The sequence below is a fragment of the Oncorhynchus gorbuscha genome, linkage group LG12, assembly GCF_021184085.1.
Source record: "Oncorhynchus gorbuscha isolate QuinsamMale2020 ecotype Even-year linkage group LG12, OgorEven_v1.0, whole genome shotgun sequence".
Classification (NCBI taxonomy): domain Eukaryota; kingdom Metazoa; phylum Chordata; class Actinopteri; order Salmoniformes; family Salmonidae; genus Oncorhynchus; species Oncorhynchus gorbuscha.
The window spans coordinates 15,635,072-15,654,213 of record NC_060184.1 but is presented as its reverse complement, the minus strand read 5'-3'; the positions used below and the strand labels follow the sequence as shown (position 1 = coordinate 15,654,213).

The window sequence follows — 19,142 nt, the reverse complement described above, 5'->3', positions numbered from 1 at the left end:
GCAGCCAGTGCCCTTGAGGTAAATTCTGATCTGTGAACCATCACAATGCAGGCTACTTATTGATGTACCCAATGTAGAGATGCACACAAAACCAGTTCTTGGTTTGAGTACATAATCAGAACAAATCCCGTTTGGGAACCACTGGACTAGAGCATAGACTCGAAACTTTCCTATGCTTGTACTTCTCCCTGTCATTCACTCAGAACCACTGTCAGTGTATACAGTAGGTTGTTTACAGGAAGAGCAGTCTCATACTAATATATATATGACAGCCTTGACAACATACCTCATAACATTCTAGATATGCAATTAAATCAATCAGTCAAGTGTTTTGATTACAGTAAATCTTGGCTGTGGGTACATTGAACAATGCTCTTTAACCTTCAGAATGAAACTTTTCACCCCACCATACAAGATAGTATTTGCATTGTCTTTAATCATGTACAAAAAAATATGGTTGTTTTTAATTTAAAAGAAATGTTAAGTATCCCTGAAATGTAACAAATTACAAACGTGAAAGTTAATGGTGTTAGATCTACATGGCGTTACACATGATATAGCAGTTCATACAAAACATACATTGAAGGGAAATGTTTTACAGTGCTCAAACTATAATGGGTTTCATTCAAGAGTCTTCTCATGTTTCATAACTGCAGTCGATTTGACCAGCTTTATTCATAAAAGATCCTAAGAACACAAGTTATACATCTGACCTTCAATTGACCCTTCACTAACCCCCCTTGGTTACTGTTGCAACCTCAGACATTTTCCAGGGATGCTGAATTCCAACATTCATTCAGGTAATAACTTATTAAATGGTCATCACTAGTTACCACAGCCAAAGTCATAATTATGGCTAAACCTCATTGTTTCTTAAAATCCCAACACTAACCTAACAATTGCTGGTCAATGAGACAGCGCTAGCTAACCAGCTGAGCTAGCAAACAAGGTAAAAATTGATAATTACGGAGAATTTCAGGAATCACAGTAGCAAGTACTCCTGGTGCCCTGTGCAAATATTTAGCTTAAGAAAACTCCGTTTTTGCAATAGCCCTCACTGGCTTTTATGCGATTTAAAACGTGCCGCGAGCTTGTCCGAGGTGGAGCGCGGCGATTAGTTGCCCAAAATGGGGCGGGTTTAGCGAAAGGTCAAAAATCAGCTTTAGGGAGAGTGGTAAGATAATACTTTACTTCTGAAATGATCGATCAAGCAACAAAGACTTGTTAAGCCCGCCCCTTTATTTTAAATCATTTCCACAGGAAACCATAACATTGTGAAATTAATACAAAATCAATGTAATACCCTTTTGTTTTACCTTACAAAATAAAAACGTAATTTTCAGGCATACAATAGAAATGTTATTGCACAATAAGCCTTCTTGCATGGTGGCAGACGGTCATTTACATTTCAGACACGGAACATAAGACAAATTTTCTGATGCTGTAGTAGGAAAACTAGGTTTTTAGATGCTTCCGTTTGGAAATATATACACTATATATATTACACACACAAAAGTATGTGGACACCCCTTTAAAATTAGTGGATTCTGCCATTTCAGTCACACCTGTTGCTGACAGGTGTATACAATGGAGCACACAGCCATGCAATCTCCATAGCCTAAAATTGGCAGTAGAATTACCTTACTGATAAGCTGTGACTCAATGTGGCACCGTCATAGGATATAAACTCAGCAAAAAAAAGAAAGGTCCCTTTTTCATGACCCTGTCTTTCAAAAATAATTTGTAAAAATCCAAATAACTTCACAGATCTTCAATGTAAAGGGTTTAAACAATTAATGAACATGCACCTGTGAAACGGTCGTAAAGACACTAACAAGCTTACAGAGGGTAGGCAATTAAGGTCACAGATATGAAAACTGAGGACACTGAAGAGGCCTTTCTGCTGACTCTGAAAAACACCAAAATAAAGATGCCCTGGGTCCCTGCTCATCTGTGTGGACGTGCCTTAGGCATGCTGCAAGGAGGCATGAGGACTGCAGATGTGGCCAGGGCAATAAATTACAATGTCCGTACTGTGAGACGCCTAAGACAGCGCTATAGGGAGACAGGACGGACAGCTGATCGTCCTCACAGTGGCAGACCACGTGTAACAACACCTGCACAGGATCGGTACATCACAGATGCGGGACAGGTACAGGATGGCAACAACTGCCGAGTAACACCAGGAATGCACAATCCCTCCATCAGTGATCAGTCTGTCCACAATAGGCTGGACTGAGGGCTTGTAGGCCTGTTGTAAGGCAGGTCCTCACCGGCAACGTTTATGAGCACAAACCCACCGTCGCTGGACCAGACAGGATTGGCAAAAAGTGCTCTTCAGATTCGCAGTTATCGAAGGAATGAGAGTTACAACGAGGCCTGTATTCTGGAGCAGGATCGATTTGGAGGTGGAGGGTCCGTCATGGTCTGTGGTGGTGTGCCACAGCAACATCGGACTGAGCTTGTCATTGCAGGTGTTCTCAACGACGTGCGTTACAGGAAAGACATCCTCCTCCCTCATGTGGTACCCTTCCTGCAGGCTCATCCTGACATGACCCTATAGCATAATGCCACCAGCCATACTGCTCATCCTGTGCGTGATTTCCTGCAAGACAGGAATGTCTGTTCTGCCATGGCCAGCGAAGAGCCCGGATCTCAATCCCATTGAGCACATCTGAGACCTGTTGGATCAGAGGGTGAGGGCCATTCCCCCCAGAAATGTCCAGGAACTTGCAGGTGCCTTGGTGGAAGAGTGGGGTGACATCTCACAGCAAGAACTGGCAAATCTGGTGCAGTCCATGAGGAGATGCACTGCACTGCCTAATGCAGCTGGTGGCCACACCAGATACAGACTTTCTTTTGATTTTGACCCCCCCCCCTTTGTTCAGGGACACATTATTCAATTTGTTAGTCACATGTCTGCGGAACTTGTTCAGTTTATATGTCTCAGTTGTTGAATCTTATATTCATACAAATATTTACACGTTACGTTTGCTGAAAATAAATGCAGTTGACAGTGAGAGAACATTTCTTTTTCTGCTGAGTTTGATGCCACCTTTCCAACAAATCAAATGCCTGCCCTGGTCAACTGTAGGTTATTGTGAAGTGGAAACATCTAGGAGCAACTAAAGCTCAGCCGCAAAGTGGTAGGCCACACAAGCTCACAGAACGATACCACCGAGTGCTGAAGCGCGTAAAAATGATCTGCCCTTGGTTGCAACACTCACTACAGTTCCAAACTGCCACTGGAAGCAACGTCAGCACAATAACTATTCGTCAGGAGCTTCATGAAAATGGGTTTCCATGGCCGAGCGGCCACACCCAAGCCTAAGATCACCACGTGCAATGCCAAGCGTCGGCTGGAGTGGTGTAAAGCTTGCCTACATTGGACTCTGGAGGAGTGGAAATGCATTCTCTGGAGTGATGAAGGCCGCTTCACCATCTGGCAGTCCGACAAACAAATCTGGGTTTGGAGGATGCCAGGAGAATGCTACCTGCCCGAATGCAGTCTCAACTGTAAAGTTTGGTGGAGGCAGAATAATGGTTGGGGCTAGTGCCAGTGAAGGTAAATCTTAACGCTACAGCATACAATGACATTCTAGACAATTTTTTGGCAAAAGTTTGGGAAAGGCCCTTTTCTGTTTCAGCATGACAATGCCCCCATGCACAAAGCAAAGTCCATACAGAAATGGTTTGTCAAGATCAGTGTGGAAGAACTTGACTGGCCGGCACAGAGCACTGACCTCAGCCCCTTCGAACACCTTTGGGATGAATTGGACTGCCGACTGCAAGCCAGGCCTAATCGCCCAACATCAGTGCCGACCTCACTAATGTTCGTGGCTGAATGGAAGCAAGTCCCCAAAGCAATGTTCCAACATCTAGTGGAAAGCCTTCCCAGAAGAGTGGAGGCTGTTATAGCAGCAAAGGGGGAGACCAACTCCATACTAATGCCAATGATTTAGAAATTAAATGTTTGATGAGCAGGTGTCCCCACATACTTTTGGTCATGTAGTAATGGGATATATGAAATAACTTGGTACACTAATAGTCAAGTGTGGACACACCTACTCATTCCAGGGAATTATATTTTTACTTTGTAGAACAGTGAAGACATCAACTGTGAAATAACGTATGGAATCATGTATATTTTATATTTGAGATTCATCAAAGTAGCCACCCGTTGCCTTGACAGATTTGCACATTCTTGGCATTCTCTCAACCAGCTTCATGTGGTAGTTACCTGGAATGCCTTTCAATAAACAGGTACGCCTCGTTAAGTTAATTTGTGGCATTTCCTTCTTAATGCGTTTGAGCCAATCAGTTGTGTTGTGACAAGGTAGAGGTGATACAGAAGGTATTTTACCAAATAGGGCTAAGTGCATATTATGGCAAAAACAGCTCAAATAAGCAAAGAGAAATGACAGTCCATCATTACTTTAAGACATGAAGGTCAGTCAATGCGGAACATTTCAAGAACTTTTAAAGTTTCTTCAAGTGCAGTCGCAAAAACCCTCAAGCGCTGTGATGAAACTGGCTCTCATGAAGACTGTCACAAGGAAGACCCAGAGTTACCTCTGCTGCAGAGGATAAGTTCATTAGAGTTGCCTGCCTCAGAAATTGCAGCCCAAATAAATGCTTCAGAGTTCAAGTAACAGACACAACAACAACTGTTCAGTGGAGACAGCGTGAATTAGGCCTTCATGGTTGAATTGCTGCAAAGAAACCACTACTAAAGGACACCAATAAGAGACTTGTTTGGGCCAAGGAATACATGCAATGGACATTAGACCGGAGGAACCAAATTTTTGATTTTCGATTCCAACCACTGTCTTCAAGAAACAGAGTAAGTGAATGGATGACCACTGCATGTGTGGTTTCAACTGTGAAGCATGGAGGTGGTGGTGTGGGGTTGCTTTGCTGGTTACACCGTCTGATTTATTTAGAATTCAAGGCACACTTAACCAGCATGGCTACCACAGCATTCTGCAGCGATATGCCATCCCATCTGGTTTGGGCTTAGTGGGACTATCATTTGTTTTTCAACAGGACAATGACCCAAAACACACCTCCAGGCTGTGTAAGGGCTATTAAACCAAAAAGGAGAGTGATGGAGTGCTGCAGATGACCTGGCGTCCACAATCACCTGACCTCAACCCAATTCGGATGGTTTTGGATTAGTTGGACCGCAGAGTGAAGGAAAAGCAGCCAACAAGTGCTCAGCATATATGGGAACTCCTTCAAGACTGTTGGAAAAGCATTCCTCATGAAGTTAGTTGGGAGAATGCCAAGTGTGCAAAGCTGTCATCAAGGCAAAGGGTGTCTACTTTGAATAATCTAAAATATATTTTGATTTGTTTAACACTTTATTGGTTACTACTTGATTCCCTATGTGATATTTCATTGTTTTGGTGTATTTACTATTCTTCTACAATGTAGAAAAGTAAAAAATAAAATAAAAAAAACTTGAAATGAGTACGTGTTCAAACTTTTGACTGGCACTAATATATATATCCAAATTAAATCTAAAGGAAAGGGGAAAAATAAAGAGAAATCGTGGTCGATTAGACATAGCCGGGTTGTTAATGGTAGCAGGTGGTATCCAAGCCCTCTGACATAGTTGGTGGGTGTCTTAAGGCTCTCCCATGGAGGAGCTGACTGAGTCCTGGGGCTGGGGGGTAGCTTCTGCCTGCTGGGAGCTGTATTCTTGCCCCTGGGGACCCACAGAAGAGTCATGCCCATGGGGGGCCTGCTGCATGGGGGGCTGCCCGGGGAAGTCTCTGGGGCCACTGTGAGGAGGGTATGGGGCCGCTCCTGGGGGTAGGTGCTGGGGTGGGATGGAGTGATCACGTGGTCCGTAGTGCATGTAGGGACGTGGTGGTCCCATGGGTCGGGCCATAGGGGGGCCGCCGCGAACACCTGGGGAGAGCGAGACCAAACATGAGAAAGTGAAAAGCAATAATATAATATCCTGCTACAAAAATAACAATATCACTACTACGTTACTCTCCACAACTGAAATAACAATAGCAAAGAAAGTCAACTTGAGGTTAAAAAATAAAACAAATGGGTCGCCGAATTTACCACCTACCGAATGGGGGAGGCACTGGTCCATAGTGAGGTGGAGGGCCCCGGTGGTGTGGGGGGCCGTAGGCACCAGGAGGTGGAGGCCGCTGTCCAGGTGGCATCATGGGGCCAGGTGGGTGTCCATTAGGTGGTGGGGGTCCGGGAGGCATCATGCCTGGGTGTCCGTTGGCTGGTCGGTACATGGGAGGCATGAAGGGTGAGGGAGGAGGGATGTGGTGAGGCCCAGGGCCAGGAGGACGGTAGCAGAGTCCGGAGGGATGGCTGATAACTGGTCTGAGGGGGCCGGGGCCTGAGTCTGGGGGGGAGCTGATAGGAGAGGCCAGGAGGGAGCCAGGGCCCCGAGGTCCTGAGTTCTGGAGGAACCACCAATAAACACCATTACAAACCTAGAAGTCTTAAAGAGGAGATGTAGGTTGGTGGTGCCTGTAGCCCTGTTGCTGGCACCACCCGTGAGCTCCTTTCAAAACAATTTCGTTAGAACAAAACACAATCATGCACATGTCAGAAACAACTTCAAAATCCCACAAAAGTAAGGTAAGTTATGCAGCCCCCCCCCCCAAAAAAAATATATATATTACATTATTTTTATTTTAAAATCACACGACAAAGTTCCAATCACCGTGATTTTGGGAATCAGGACCTTTCCACAAAGCATTAACCTCAAAACACACAGCTTTTAACGATAAAACAATTCACATCATGCAGTTGTGCTTTTGTTATGGCTTTGTAGAACAGTGTCACCACATTTCATTCAGTGGGGGTGGTGTTGTAATGTAAAGAACTGATAAGGCAAGTAACCATGCATGTGAAAATCCAGCCAGCAATATTCAAGTAACTGTTCAGTGTCTCCAGATTTCAATGAAATGACCGATAATCACAATGAGTGAAATAGTTTTCCCTTCCAAAAACAATTGTCATTAAGCATGTTAAATATACACTTTTCCGTGTGGAATGGTGTGGGCGTATACCAGTAATAAAAAATATTGCGAGTAGACCGCTGATTGGCCAGCTCATCCTCCTCTAGAGGATGACATCATCCTTTGGGGAAATAGCACGCATTTTTTAAATGGTCGGTTTGAGATACAAATATGTTTTTTTCCCCCCAAATTATACTTTGGCCACAAAGTATAATTTAGGATGAGTCAACATAATTTGGGTATGAGTTAACAGAATGATTTTCACTGGACAGTTACGGTTAAGTCTGACAAACCTTGTGAGGCCACAAGCCCACTGCCTGCCACTGATCCATGGCTGAGGTAAGCATGCTCACACATCCACATCCCTTCCACCGTGCCTCAGCCTCCTACATAATACTCACTGCCTCTGGGTTCTCCGTGGAGGCCTGGGCCTCAGCCTGTGGTGGGGCGGTCTGCTTTAGAGCAAACACACCCACATGTTGGAGTAACAGGGGGGGGGGGGGGATGCACATAAGACTAAGGACTCGAGGTGCTTCAATGAAACTTTTCTTTGCTAGTTCCATGTCCCTTTTCCATTCCTAACTTTGTAACGTAATAAGGAAAGAAGTTGTGGACATTGTCACAAATTGACTGAAAACTTACCGAGCTGTCCAGACTGCTTGGAGAGGATGTCCGTGGTGCAATGGTGTCTAAAGGTGATGGAAAGAGCAGAATGATTAAAGGAAATACAGCTAGGATAGAGACATTCACACATGCCAACCCTGTCCAACTTTTTAGAGTACCAGACACTCACGGCAAAGTGGAGATTCAACTTGCACGCCGAATTGAGGTTCTTTCCTCCCGCACGCTCATGCTGTTTGTGAGTCTGATCACAATTATAGAATTGTACCAAATCAAGTCTATAAAAGGTTGGAATACTTTCTTGACAGCAATCTATTTATACATATGGTAAAAAGTCACTAACAAGATCTAATGAAAAAGAACAAAGGCCTTTATTCTTGGAGTTTTTTAAAAAGTTATTTGTTTCGGTACAAAATCTACAAATGCGAACTGCTGGCACTTTAGAGCCCACTGAATGTCCATCTTATGTTGGTTAACGTTAGCTTGAAACAATTAGTGTTCACCTTTCCACACAGAGTCGAAAAGGGATTTGTCCATGTGTTTAGGTACAGCTGACAGCCGGCAAACTCAGCATCACAACAAACAGGAGGGGCAGACACGGGTTAGCTACGTCCAATAATGATGTATTAATCTCCATGTCTGTTGACACAAACTCCGCACATGTCTGTGTGTTGCAGCCCGAGAACCAGGATGTTAAATTTACGGGGCAGCAGGGTAGCCTAGTGGTTAGAGCGTTGGACTAGTAACCGGAAGGTTACAAATTTAAACCCCCGAGCTGACAAGGTACAAATCTGTCGCTCTGCCCCTGAACAGGCAGTTAACCCACTGTTCCTAGGCAGTCATTGAAAATAAGAATTTGTTCTTAACTGACTTGCCTAGTTAAATAAAGGTTAAAAAAAAAACCTCAGTGGATTTTTTCTATTTAATTAAATTAAAAAATATATTTTTTAATCTGTCCCTAATCATTTCTGCCTACTTTTAACTCAGATCTCGAACCTGCATACATGGATAGAGACTTGCATAGTTGGTATGCAAAATGCATGCATGTTGGCAGGTCTGGATATTGAATCATAGGGAATAATACTGAATCAACCTTCATTGACAAATAAATCATCCCTACCAGGTCTGGCAGCCACTGGGTGTTTGTGGTCAGGGGGGTAACGACCGTGAGGGTCAGATGGAGGTCGTGGTCCTGTTGAACACAAAATACACGGTCATACATCATCCTACCAAGGCGAAATGTTAACACTGCCATATTCTCGGACCTCGGCTCTCCTGGGTGTCATTAGGCACCTGACTCTACACCACTGTGGTTCACGTTACTGCTTTATGCTACCAGCTATTTATAGCAGTGTCTGGTCTATTTGCAGTCTGAAGAAAATATTTGGCCATATACTGGTAGGATTATTCCACAACAGGACACTTGTGAATCAGTATTAATATCACACGGCTGAAGAACAACTGGATTGTACAAAGTTCCACAGGGGATCACAATGGCTAAGGCTTCTGCAACCTGACTATCCCAAGGACATGCCCCTCACATATGACCTCCCAGCAGCTGAGCACCACCAAGAAACCAACATAGTACAGAAAAAGCAGGAGGAATGCATGAGAAGGACGGTGAAAGATAGAGGCAAGGGGACATTCTGGACCGCCTGGACACGCAAACCCGGTTGAAAGAGATGGGTACGGCGGTAGGTATGGGGAGAAAAGATGGCAGAGAGAGAAAGGAAAGCATGTCACAAGAAAATCTCAATGTAAACCAGGAAGGAATCAGAAGATAAGAGGAATAAGTGATCAGACGTGGAAACCAACTAGGTACAGGATGAGAGCAGTAGGAAGAAAAAGGGGACATGATTGAAACAGAACAGGGGATATAAAGGAAGGTGAAAAGGTTAGAAGGGATTTCATTGGCTGAGGGACGGTACTGCTTGGCCAATCATCAGGGCCGAAGGCTGTCCGGGGAAGGGTTCTGGAGACTCACCGTAGGGCTCGTTCCGTCTCCCCACAGGGGCAGAGGGGGGTCGCCCAGGACCCTCCATCATGAGAGGGGGGGACGGGGCACCTCCGCTCACGGGCGAGGGCCCGTACGAGTCACCTGTTTAAACCAAACCAATTAACATCATTTAAAATGATGAACACCCAACCAACAGCACACAACCAAATATGGTGGTCAGTCTCTCCACATTGGTCCAGCTTCAAGGAATAGGTGTCAAATCAACAACACAACTCCACATATTTCCGATGGTAAAGCTCCAACAGCAGATTGGTTATCCAATAGTCAAGAACAAAGTCCAAGAACTCATCTGAAATGCAATCACAGCTATTATCCAACCAACAATAGAATACAGCCAAACCAACGAGGACTCAAAGAACACAGGGGTCTGTTCAGGAAGGTGCAACATGACAGAATATTCAGATATAAACATATGATGTAGAGCATGTATCCATCTCTGTCCTCAAGAATAGAGTCATTTCAGATCTATCAGCAAAACACAATGAGCTCCAAAAGGATTGGGACAGTGACACATTTTAGGTTGTTTTGGCTCTGTACTCAAGAGCTTTGGATTTGAAATGATAATGATAGCTGTGTTTGAATACCCAAACGAACATACTGTATACTACATACTATTAGTTCATCTTAGTATAGTGTAAACAAAAAGTATCCTTCCAGTTGAGTGTATTAACGCTGCACCTGTCTACCGGAAGTAGATGCTGTTGCTATGCAACTTCATGCTAGCATAACAAATAACTAGCTAGACATCTTACGATGTCATTAACAATGTGCATTGAGAACACACAACAACTATACCACTTAGCTATGCTAAGAATGACGTGAACAATCAAGTCAATACACATTGGGTAGTTAGTTAGATAGCGTATAGTTTATATACTGGCAAGTTTGATGTATTAGTAGCCAACTAAAGTTAGGTAGCTAACATACCAGTACATACAAGCAACTGCTGTAATAGCACTGTGACAACTGCTGATGTAAAAAGGGCTTAATAAATAAATGTGATTTAATTACATGTTATGCGGTTCGCAAGGCTAGCGTAGCTAACAACTTGTCAGCCAACATAACATGTAACGTAATTTATTTACATTTAGTCATAACATTGCTCAACATTGAATGAATTTGTATCCGCTGTCAGACTATGGCTGCATATTTTCCACTATTTTCTTCAAATCTGTTGTGAAGCCACGGCCATTTTCTGAAGAATTGCATTATGGGCCCTAAAAACACAGAAAGAGTGTCCACTCGCCAAATTACGAAGTATACAAGTAATGTAGTAAGACATCAGGGAAGCTTTGGCATACTAACTACAGTATATCCATACTATGACCATACTACATACTCAATTTATGTCACAAATAGTACAGTTAGTATGAGTATTCAAACACGGCTAATGACTATGAGGTGAAGACTGTCAACTTTACTTTGAGGGTATTTTTATCCATAATCAGTTGAACAGTTTAGAAATTACAGCACTTGTACATAATCCTCCCACTTTATGGGACCAAAAGTATTGAGACAAATACACTTGTGTATTAAAGCAGTAAAGTTAAGTATTTGGTCCCATATTCATTGCACGCAATGACTACAAATATGTTGGATGCATTTTCTGTTTGTTTTAGTTGCGTTTGAGATTATTTTGTGCACAATAGAAACGAATGGTAAATAATGTGTCATTTGAGTAAATTTCATTGTAAATAAGAATAGAATATGTTTCTAAAAACACTTCTAAATTAATGTGGATGCTACTATGATTACGTAAAATGCTGAATCCTCTGTTATTGAAATGGTGAGAGGTTAGCATGTCTATGTCTCTAACGTTCGCATTCATTATTCATTCAGGACTATCCGTAACCATGGTAGCTATCCGTAACCACATTAATGAATGTGTTTAGAAACATTCTATTAAATATTACAATAAAAATGACTCGAATTACACAATACACGATTTACCATGAATTTCAATTGGGCACAAAATAATTTGAAACATCCAAAATAAACAGCAAATGCATCCAACAACTTTGTAGAGTCAAAACCTTGATGTAGTCATTGTGTGCCAGAAATATGGGACCAAATAATAAAAACTTGACTACTTTAATAAACTTAAGTTAATTTATCCCAATACCTTTGGTCTCCTAAAATGGTGCTGTAATTTCTAAACGGTTCACCCAATATGGATGAAAATACCCTCAAATGAACACCGACAGCCTGCACTTTAACATCGTAGTCAAGTATAATTTCAAATCCAAAGTGCTGGAGTACAGAGCCAAAACAACAAAATTGCTACTGTCCCAAAACTTTTGGAGCGCACTGCACGTTCAACATTTTCCCTTACTGAATGCACCCCAGATGTGCCAGTCGCCAGCACCTAATAACATTGGGAACTCTGTGGGGATTTGTTCTTACCTCGTCGGAGAGGCATGGGAGCCATCCCAGGGGTGGGTTTGAATAGAGGCCTACGGAGCTCATTCAGCTTGCTGGACATCTCCGTCAGTCTAAGGTGAAAGAGAAAAAGAAATCTAGACTGGTGTCGCTAACCCAATTGGTATTGCCCAACTGAGTTTGTTGTAGCACTCACTTGATACGGAGGTTGGTTGATTCCTTTTTCTCGTCCAACAGAGCTCGCTCTGCGGCACGTGCAATAACCTGGAGAGAAGGAAGAGGTATTTAAAATGTCATGTTTGGGACTAAATTTACCTAATATTGGTCAAACAGCAGACTTATTTTATTTAGTTTTTTTAAATAAATGTTTTTAATGTCCTTGTTGTTCTACATGTGTGCAATCAGTGGGGGTTGAGAAATGAGTAGGAGACACATTAATGTTGTAACAAGTAAGTTGTACATACCCAGTTCTCATGGGATTTCTGTTCCTGCTCAATGATCTGGGCTTTGTAGGACTTTTCAGTCTGTTTCAGCTCATCCTGGATCTCCTTGATACGCTGCCTGCACACCTTGACCTCCTCCTCGGCCTCCAGGGCCTTGCCGTCCACCTCAGTCAGCCTATCCTCATTGTTGCGACGCTCAAACTCCTCCTTGGTTAGCTTCCTGTGAGACGATGAACACAAATCAAATGAAGTTTTACTTAAAGTGCATTCAATAATCTCAATATACTTCACAGAAAAACAATAAAATATGTTTTGAAGAAGGCACATTGAGGAAAAAGTCATTGTTCTTTTTACATGCTGTGGTACCGCTGAGAACAAACCCTACAATGGTAATAATGCATGAACTGAACAGCGTCTAATTCTACTTACTGCTGCAAGGCGTTCTCCTTCTGCTGGTACATCTCTGTGATGATCTCGTTCTTCTGCTGCAGGGTCTTGTACTGGTTCTCCAGGTGGTTCTTATCACTTTTCACCAACAAGATGGCATGCTCCAGCTTCTGGTATTGTTCTGTGGTGATAAGTTGATTGTGTTGAGAGAGAGAAAAGGGAGTGATGCATATCAAATTCTAGCTGCTGGGATATAGTGCTTGATATACCTTCCAGCTCTTTCCTGGCTTTCTCTTCATTCAGCAGCTTGGTCATGAAGCGATCGCGCTCTTCCTCCACAACAGACAGAGTGGTCTGGACCTGTAGAAAGTATTGTATGCCAAGAGTTCGTAAGAGTTGACTCACTTCTTAGTTCTGAATATCATTATTTTGGCTTTCAGATACACAAAAATGTGGGTTTGTTCAAGAATGGACTCAGTCTTACCCGAGTGACATCCATCATTTGCTTAATGCGGTTTCGGATGACGGTCTGCTTGTCTGAAACAGACCAAACATGACTATAAATCCAGTTTACCCAGATACACACTGGGGGCTAGCAGATGCCGCCATATAGGCCTAAGTTTGTGTTCAGTCTTAACTGCGTCAGGCAGACCAATTCTGATCCTTTTTCCACTAATTGGTCTTTTGACCAATCACATCAGATCTTTTCAAATCAGCTCTTTTTCAGAGCTGATCTGATTGGTCAAAAGATTGGGCTACCTGTCTAAACAAAGCCTTAGTGGGACAACACTTACATATTTGGCATGTTAATTAGCAAGTTATCAAGTCATTTTTGACAAGGTGTCAGGTGAATTACCGTTAGCGGCTTCCCCGTTAGCCACGACGCCTCCTTTCAGGTCGTCGCAGGCCTCGAGGTCTCCCAGGAGGTCAGACAAAACCTGCCAGAGAGGGAGAGAACCACCAATTAATTATACACTACACTTCTCCCCTTGGATCAGTCAACAAAAAAGACTTCTGGACAACAATTTTAGAACAAATACAAAATCGTAACGTTACATTTTTGTTTTTATAATAAAAAAATAATTTAAAAAACTCACTTCAACGTTGTGGTCCTTCTGAGCAAGGGAGTCCTCCAGGTCTTTCTGGGACTTCTGGTAGACTTTGATCTGCTCGCTCAACTCCCTGTGCTTCTCCTCCCACGAATTAGCAGCGTGGTGCAGCTGGAAGGAGGATATTAGGTCATAAGGACGTTGCAACATATGTCACAAGGCTTAAAGTGTGAATATTTGTTCCGTGTTGGTACTCACCGAGATGTTCTCCTCTCTCAGGGTGGCGATATCCTTCTCCAGAACCTGGTGCTGGACGTTCCGTGCATCTTCGCGGAGCTTGGCTTCTTCCATCAGAATGGTGGCCTGCAGAATCAAAAATGTGTGCTGTATACTGTGCTATATTTTAAAAACGGCCATATGCCATTTATATTTGAGTGGTGCAATGTTGATGTTTACATCTTTGATATGTACCTTTGAGAGAGCCTCCTGAGTCTTCTTTCTGCTCCGCTTCAACTTCTCAATAGTTTTGTCCATTTCTGACATCTACAGGTAAAGATAATGAGCTTAATGACTACTATGTTTCTCTGTGCTCCTCAACAAGTTGTTATATTTAGACAATTAGCTGGCTAGTAGTAGCAGACTATGTGGTCTGACAAAAATCACAATATTACTAGTTCTTCAAACTAGATAAAGGCATAATTTTAAGACTGTTGAATACCATCTATTATATGTATTGTCAGGTAGAGATACTTCGAAGGAACAACGTTGATCAATTGGTTGTTAAAAAAACCCAAAAGAAAACCCCGTCCAACATTTCGGCTTATCGCTCAGCATGACTCACCATATCTTGATGTTTTGCCGCCTTTGTCCGCTCTTCGTCAAAGGATCTGGCGAGCAAGTTCTTTTCCTCGTCCAGGCGCTCATTTAGTCTCTCCATCTCTTGCACAAGATTCTGGATAGATATTGAAAGAAAAGGGTGAGACAAACACATTTAAAAAACTATGTAAAACAAACAAGTAAACAATAGTCAGCCTGACAATGACGTGTGATCAAGAGAATATTTTCCAGAGGCTCACTTTTAATTCTTGGATCTTTTCCAGAGATGAGGTGGCAGATTTCTCAGACAACTTTTTCTTTTCTTTGAGTTCTTCACCCTGAGGGGAACCCAGTAGAAATATATGATCAAAACATTGTTATGTCTCTTAATTCACATTGAACCCAAAGTCTGGATCTTGGTCAGTGAAAAGTCTCAGCAACATACCTGTTGTTGCAGTTCAGCAACCTTTAGGAGTATCTCCTCCTTCTCTTGTTCAAATGTTTTCATCCTGTCTGCCATCTCTTTTTCAGTAGCTAATCAAAAAATATGTTAAGAGTACAAAATGAGACGTGTAAGAAATGTGACAACACATGCCAGTAGGCATATATGAATGAGGATTTACTATGCACCATAAATTGCAAAAGAATAAGATGAACCTACTTAGATAGGACTTCCTTTTGACCTGTGAGATGGAAAAGGAAATAGGTCAACACATTGAGGCAAAGTCTCTTCAATAGCATCATGCCCACCTCGATTGCATAGAATTACAAAAAACAATAAAAACAAAAATGATGAAATGTAGGGTGTCCAATCAAAATGCTTATTTTGACCAATGGTCCAAACCTATATCATAATCCATTCAAATGCTATTGGAGTTTTTACCCTTGTTGGATGTCAAGATTAAGGTGACTAAATCAATGGAGGCCAGAGAAAAAAAAGTGGTCAAAAATCTGTGGAAAAAGGCACTGTAGGCTGGATGCTGTGTGAGAATTAAGACTAACTGACAGGCTCTTCGCTGAACTCGTAATTTTTCTTCTCTAATCTGGAGGACATAAAACAATACAAAGGTAAGATGGATAGATGTTGATACATTACATTTAGTATTTTTATTTATTTTACTGTACGCTTTTCATATTACTGGCTACTCCTGTTATTTTTCAAAGATATCTCTGAAAAACAAGCGTTTCTCTGAAATGTCAATGGAGCACTGAGCGTACTCCAAGCTTTTTACATGTCATTCAGCTTGTGCCAAGTTAATTTTGCGACCTGTGGAAACTACGTTGCAGAAGATTTAAAAATCCATGTAAAATCCTCAAGTCAATGGGAGAGGCGGCACTGCTCTGTCAACAGAGCTTGGTACTTATTATCAGATGTATTAGTTCACAAAATCCAAGACAATGTTATGTTAGAGAAAAACCCCACTGAATGATTCAGAACATGAAGAATCACTTGTGTCTCGGACACCATATGAAGTTCTGAAAGCAGTGACCGAGCAAAAATGACTTACAGATAGAACACTTCTCCAAAAGAGGAAGAGGAAGCCGATGAACCCGGCGCCTGCAGTGGCCAGCACGGGTTCCCAGGACACGCCATAAAAGTCTGGACCTGGCTTCCATTCCTCTGGCAGGCAGGTGACCATCTGGGGAGACACAGGCCCAATCACACAGCGTTCCTTGCTACAGCTCATATTTCAGGTCTAGCAAATAAGTTGGGCAATAGTTGGGCTGAGATGAAGGACAGAGGAAAATAATTTTACTAAACCATCAGGCATTCAGTCAAAGCAAACAGACACTTCTTCAGATCAAATCAAGGTGGGTTCTGAAATAGACCTAGCCTGTAACCCAGTTGTTGATCAAAATCAATAGAGGGTAAACGTGCCTTAAGCTTATCTAATCAAAAGGGGATTGACTTGGGGCCCTGCCACTGTCCAACCAGAGACCTTTGCACTATGAACGTGGCATACAGGCCCAACACAGACCATACATCTCAGTCACTCAGTGAAAATCTTGGATTAGATCAAACAAACTAAATTAAAACACTACATTGTGGAGTGGCTCTAACAAACTAAGGCCAATTTGGATTTAGAGTGCATTATGTGCCCTTTCACCCCGTTAAAGGCAGGCAATAAACAAACAACTACTTAACACAAGGTCTAGCATATAATTAATCATAAACTGGGTGGTTAGAGCCCTGAATGTTGATTGGCTGAAAGCCTTGGTATATCAGACCATATACCATGGGTATGACAAAACCTTTATTTTTACTGCTCTAATTATGTTGGTAACCAGTTTATAATAGCAATAAGGTACCTCTCGGTTTTTTTGTGGTATACTGACAAAATACCACAGCTAAGGGCTTTATCCAGGCACTCCACTTTGCATTGTACATAAGAACAGCCCTTAGTCATGGTATGGCCATATATACCCCCCCCCCCAGGCCTTATTGCTTAATTGTAAAAGGGAATAGGTCAAAGAAAAATTCAACAGCTCAGAGAAACCCCTTGATCCGAGCCATACATTTACATGAATAATGGTTACTGCTGAAGTCTGGTAAGTGGCCAATTTTTTTATGAGGAAGAGGACAGTCAACTTTCACTTTGATAACATTGAAACAAACGAGCAATCAAGTGATCCCTTCTAGGCTGAAACTATTGGAGAAATGTTATACGTATTGGACGACAACTAAACCATTCCACAAGACTGAAGCTGCCAACAAAATTGAGTTGCAATTTAGTTATAGCAAGCCATCCATTTGGTAGACTAAGACTTGGCTAGCCAACTAGCTGAAATAGTTATAGCCTCCATAAATGCGCAGTGTCAACACTAACATTAGCCAACTACTTACATATTGAAGTTCCGTTAGAAATGAGGCGTAGAAGACGGAGAGTTGATCAGATTCTGGCATCATGGGCAAAGGGGTTGTTAATTCCGAATTCATTGCTACTGAAAGTAATACTGTTTGATAGCTGAGCTACCTAGCTAGGCTAATATGCAATGCAACTGGCTTGCGGAAATCCGAAATTCCTCGTTTCACAAACCTATCAACGTAGAATACTTGAGGCTCCTTCATCGTGGTTGTCTTTGACGACACCGAAGATGACAAGCTGTGCCCATCTAGCTTGGTGAACTAATAGGCTTACTAGCTAACGTTAGCCTGCTGACTGATTCGCCAACAACCTGTCTACTAGGGACGCGTAGATAGCTAGTTATGCATTTAGCTTCCTTTTAGAGATTTGACCGCGATTACTTTCCACGACAAATGGACAAGTAGAAAGAAGGCTTGTACTACGAGCGGCGGTGTAATGTATGCCCTACACCATACCAATAAACCGACAGTGGTGGTCACTGAACTTCAGCCTACACTTCCCTAGAACACGTCAACAAAAAAGAAGGAAGATCAATAAACCTGGGATATATTCATTCGGTCGATTCTGTTGCAAAATCCTACCTACTGTACTGTCGTTGACAAAACGTTTCTTAAAGGAAACCGTAAAACGAGGCGGGACCTAACTGAATTTGTCCAATAGAAACTCGTTTTAGTTGCTTCCTGCTGTAATCTTTATTTCAAACCATTGCGCAACGTTTTTCTTACGTTCAGATAGAAAAACGCTCTGTAAAACAAACATACCTCAGACATGTTTGAATGAGGATTTTTTTCTGCTCGATTAATGGATTTCTATCTGCAACGTTCGAGAACGTTTTGCAAATGAACGTGGCCCTGCAGAACATTTGACCTAATGACATCACATCGAGCGTCAAGCATTCAAGTGGGAAAAATATTGCTCTGTGCAAAACCAATGTTTAAAAAAATAATAAAATAAAGCTAAAAAACAAAACATTTGAAAACTATGCATTGTCGCAGCAATAATTAGGCGAGATAAAATGCATATGCATACCCAGTTTACCAGGTATGAAATAAATAGAAAAGTTGAGAAATAAAATTGGCGCCTGGCCAATTGTCTGGGGAAAGAAAAACAATCCCATTATGAAATAATGCTTTTTAGCTATTCATTGATGGAAACCAGTCGATGGAAATACATTTGACTGGTCATGCTTATCAGTCCTATAGGTTAATTTGCATAATGTGTAGGCACAGAATATTCTTTATGCATCTCATCACACACACAGAGTCCTTGAGCGGAAAACCTGCCAGACAGCGCGAGAGCACCAGCATCTCAAACAGCAACTGAAGACAGGCTTCATCAGTGCATCACATACCACTTTGCAATGAGCTGGAGGAAGTAGGCTATGCATTTTGAAAACATATACTTAAATTGTTTGAAACCTGAACATTTTAAGACTTGAAATGTCTTACCTTGCTTCAAAAGTAGCCTATTAGATCTCTATACATTTCTAACAGATATTTTAATCTCTGTTGCTTGAAACCGCTTGCATGTGCGGTGCCCTTTTGACAATGGTGTTTTCCCTA

At 42.1% G+C, this 19,142-nt stretch overlaps 2 protein-coding genes across 4 annotated transcripts in view; one reads left to right on the top strand and one right to left on the bottom strand.

The window, feature by feature from the left end:
* Nucleotides 1–5,260: 5,260 nt before the first annotated feature.
* The window catches only part of mia3 (MIA SH3 domain ER export factor 3), a 19,668-nt gene continuing 5,786 nt past the window's right edge, over nt 5,261–19,142 (bottom strand). The window contains exons 7-27 of one of the 3 annotated variants that reach the window (XM_046291213.1): nt 16,222–16,353; nt 15,375–15,396; nt 15,159–15,247; nt 14,974–15,051; nt 14,739–14,849; nt 14,369–14,440; nt 14,156–14,260; nt 13,946–14,068; nt 13,705–13,786; nt 13,333–13,385; nt 13,118–13,208; nt 12,891–13,029; nt 12,483–12,681; nt 12,215–12,282; nt 12,043–12,131; nt 9,607–9,720; nt 8,743–8,814; nt 7,644–7,690; nt 7,403–7,456; nt 6,089–6,437; nt 5,261–5,916 (exon numbers count right to left, since the gene is read on the bottom strand). In XM_046291213.1, the coding sequence (XP_046147169.1) occupies nt 5,630–5,916; nt 6,089–6,437; nt 7,403–7,456; nt 7,644–7,690; nt 8,743–8,814; nt 9,607–9,720; nt 12,043–12,131; nt 12,215–12,282; nt 12,483–12,681; nt 12,891–13,029; nt 13,118–13,208; nt 13,333–13,385; nt 13,705–13,786; nt 13,946–14,068; nt 14,156–14,260; nt 14,369–14,440; nt 14,739–14,849; nt 14,974–15,051; nt 15,159–15,247; nt 15,375–15,396; nt 16,222–16,353 (2,376 nt within the window). In that variant the 3' untranslated portion in view covers nt 5,261–5,629. The remainder of the gene's footprint in view (nt 5,917–6,088; nt 6,438–7,402; nt 7,457–7,643; nt 7,691–8,742; nt 8,815–9,606; nt 9,721–12,042; nt 12,132–12,214; nt 12,283–12,482; nt 12,682–12,890; nt 13,030–13,117; nt 13,209–13,332; nt 13,386–13,704; nt 13,787–13,945; nt 14,069–14,155; nt 14,261–14,368; nt 14,441–14,738; nt 14,850–14,973; nt 15,052–15,158; nt 15,248–15,374; nt 15,397–16,221; nt 16,354–19,142) is intronic. The other 2 variants (XM_046291214.1, XM_046291215.1) reach the window with 2 other exon arrangements.
* The window catches only part of LOC123990593 (TATA box-binding protein-associated factor RNA polymerase I subunit A-like), a 23,007-nt gene continuing 21,011 nt past the window's right edge, over nt 17,147–19,142 (top strand). The window contains exon 1 of the mRNA XM_046291218.1: nt 17,147–17,263. The gene's annotated coding sequence lies outside the window, so the exon portion shown is untranslated. The remainder of the gene's footprint in view (nt 17,264–19,142) is intronic.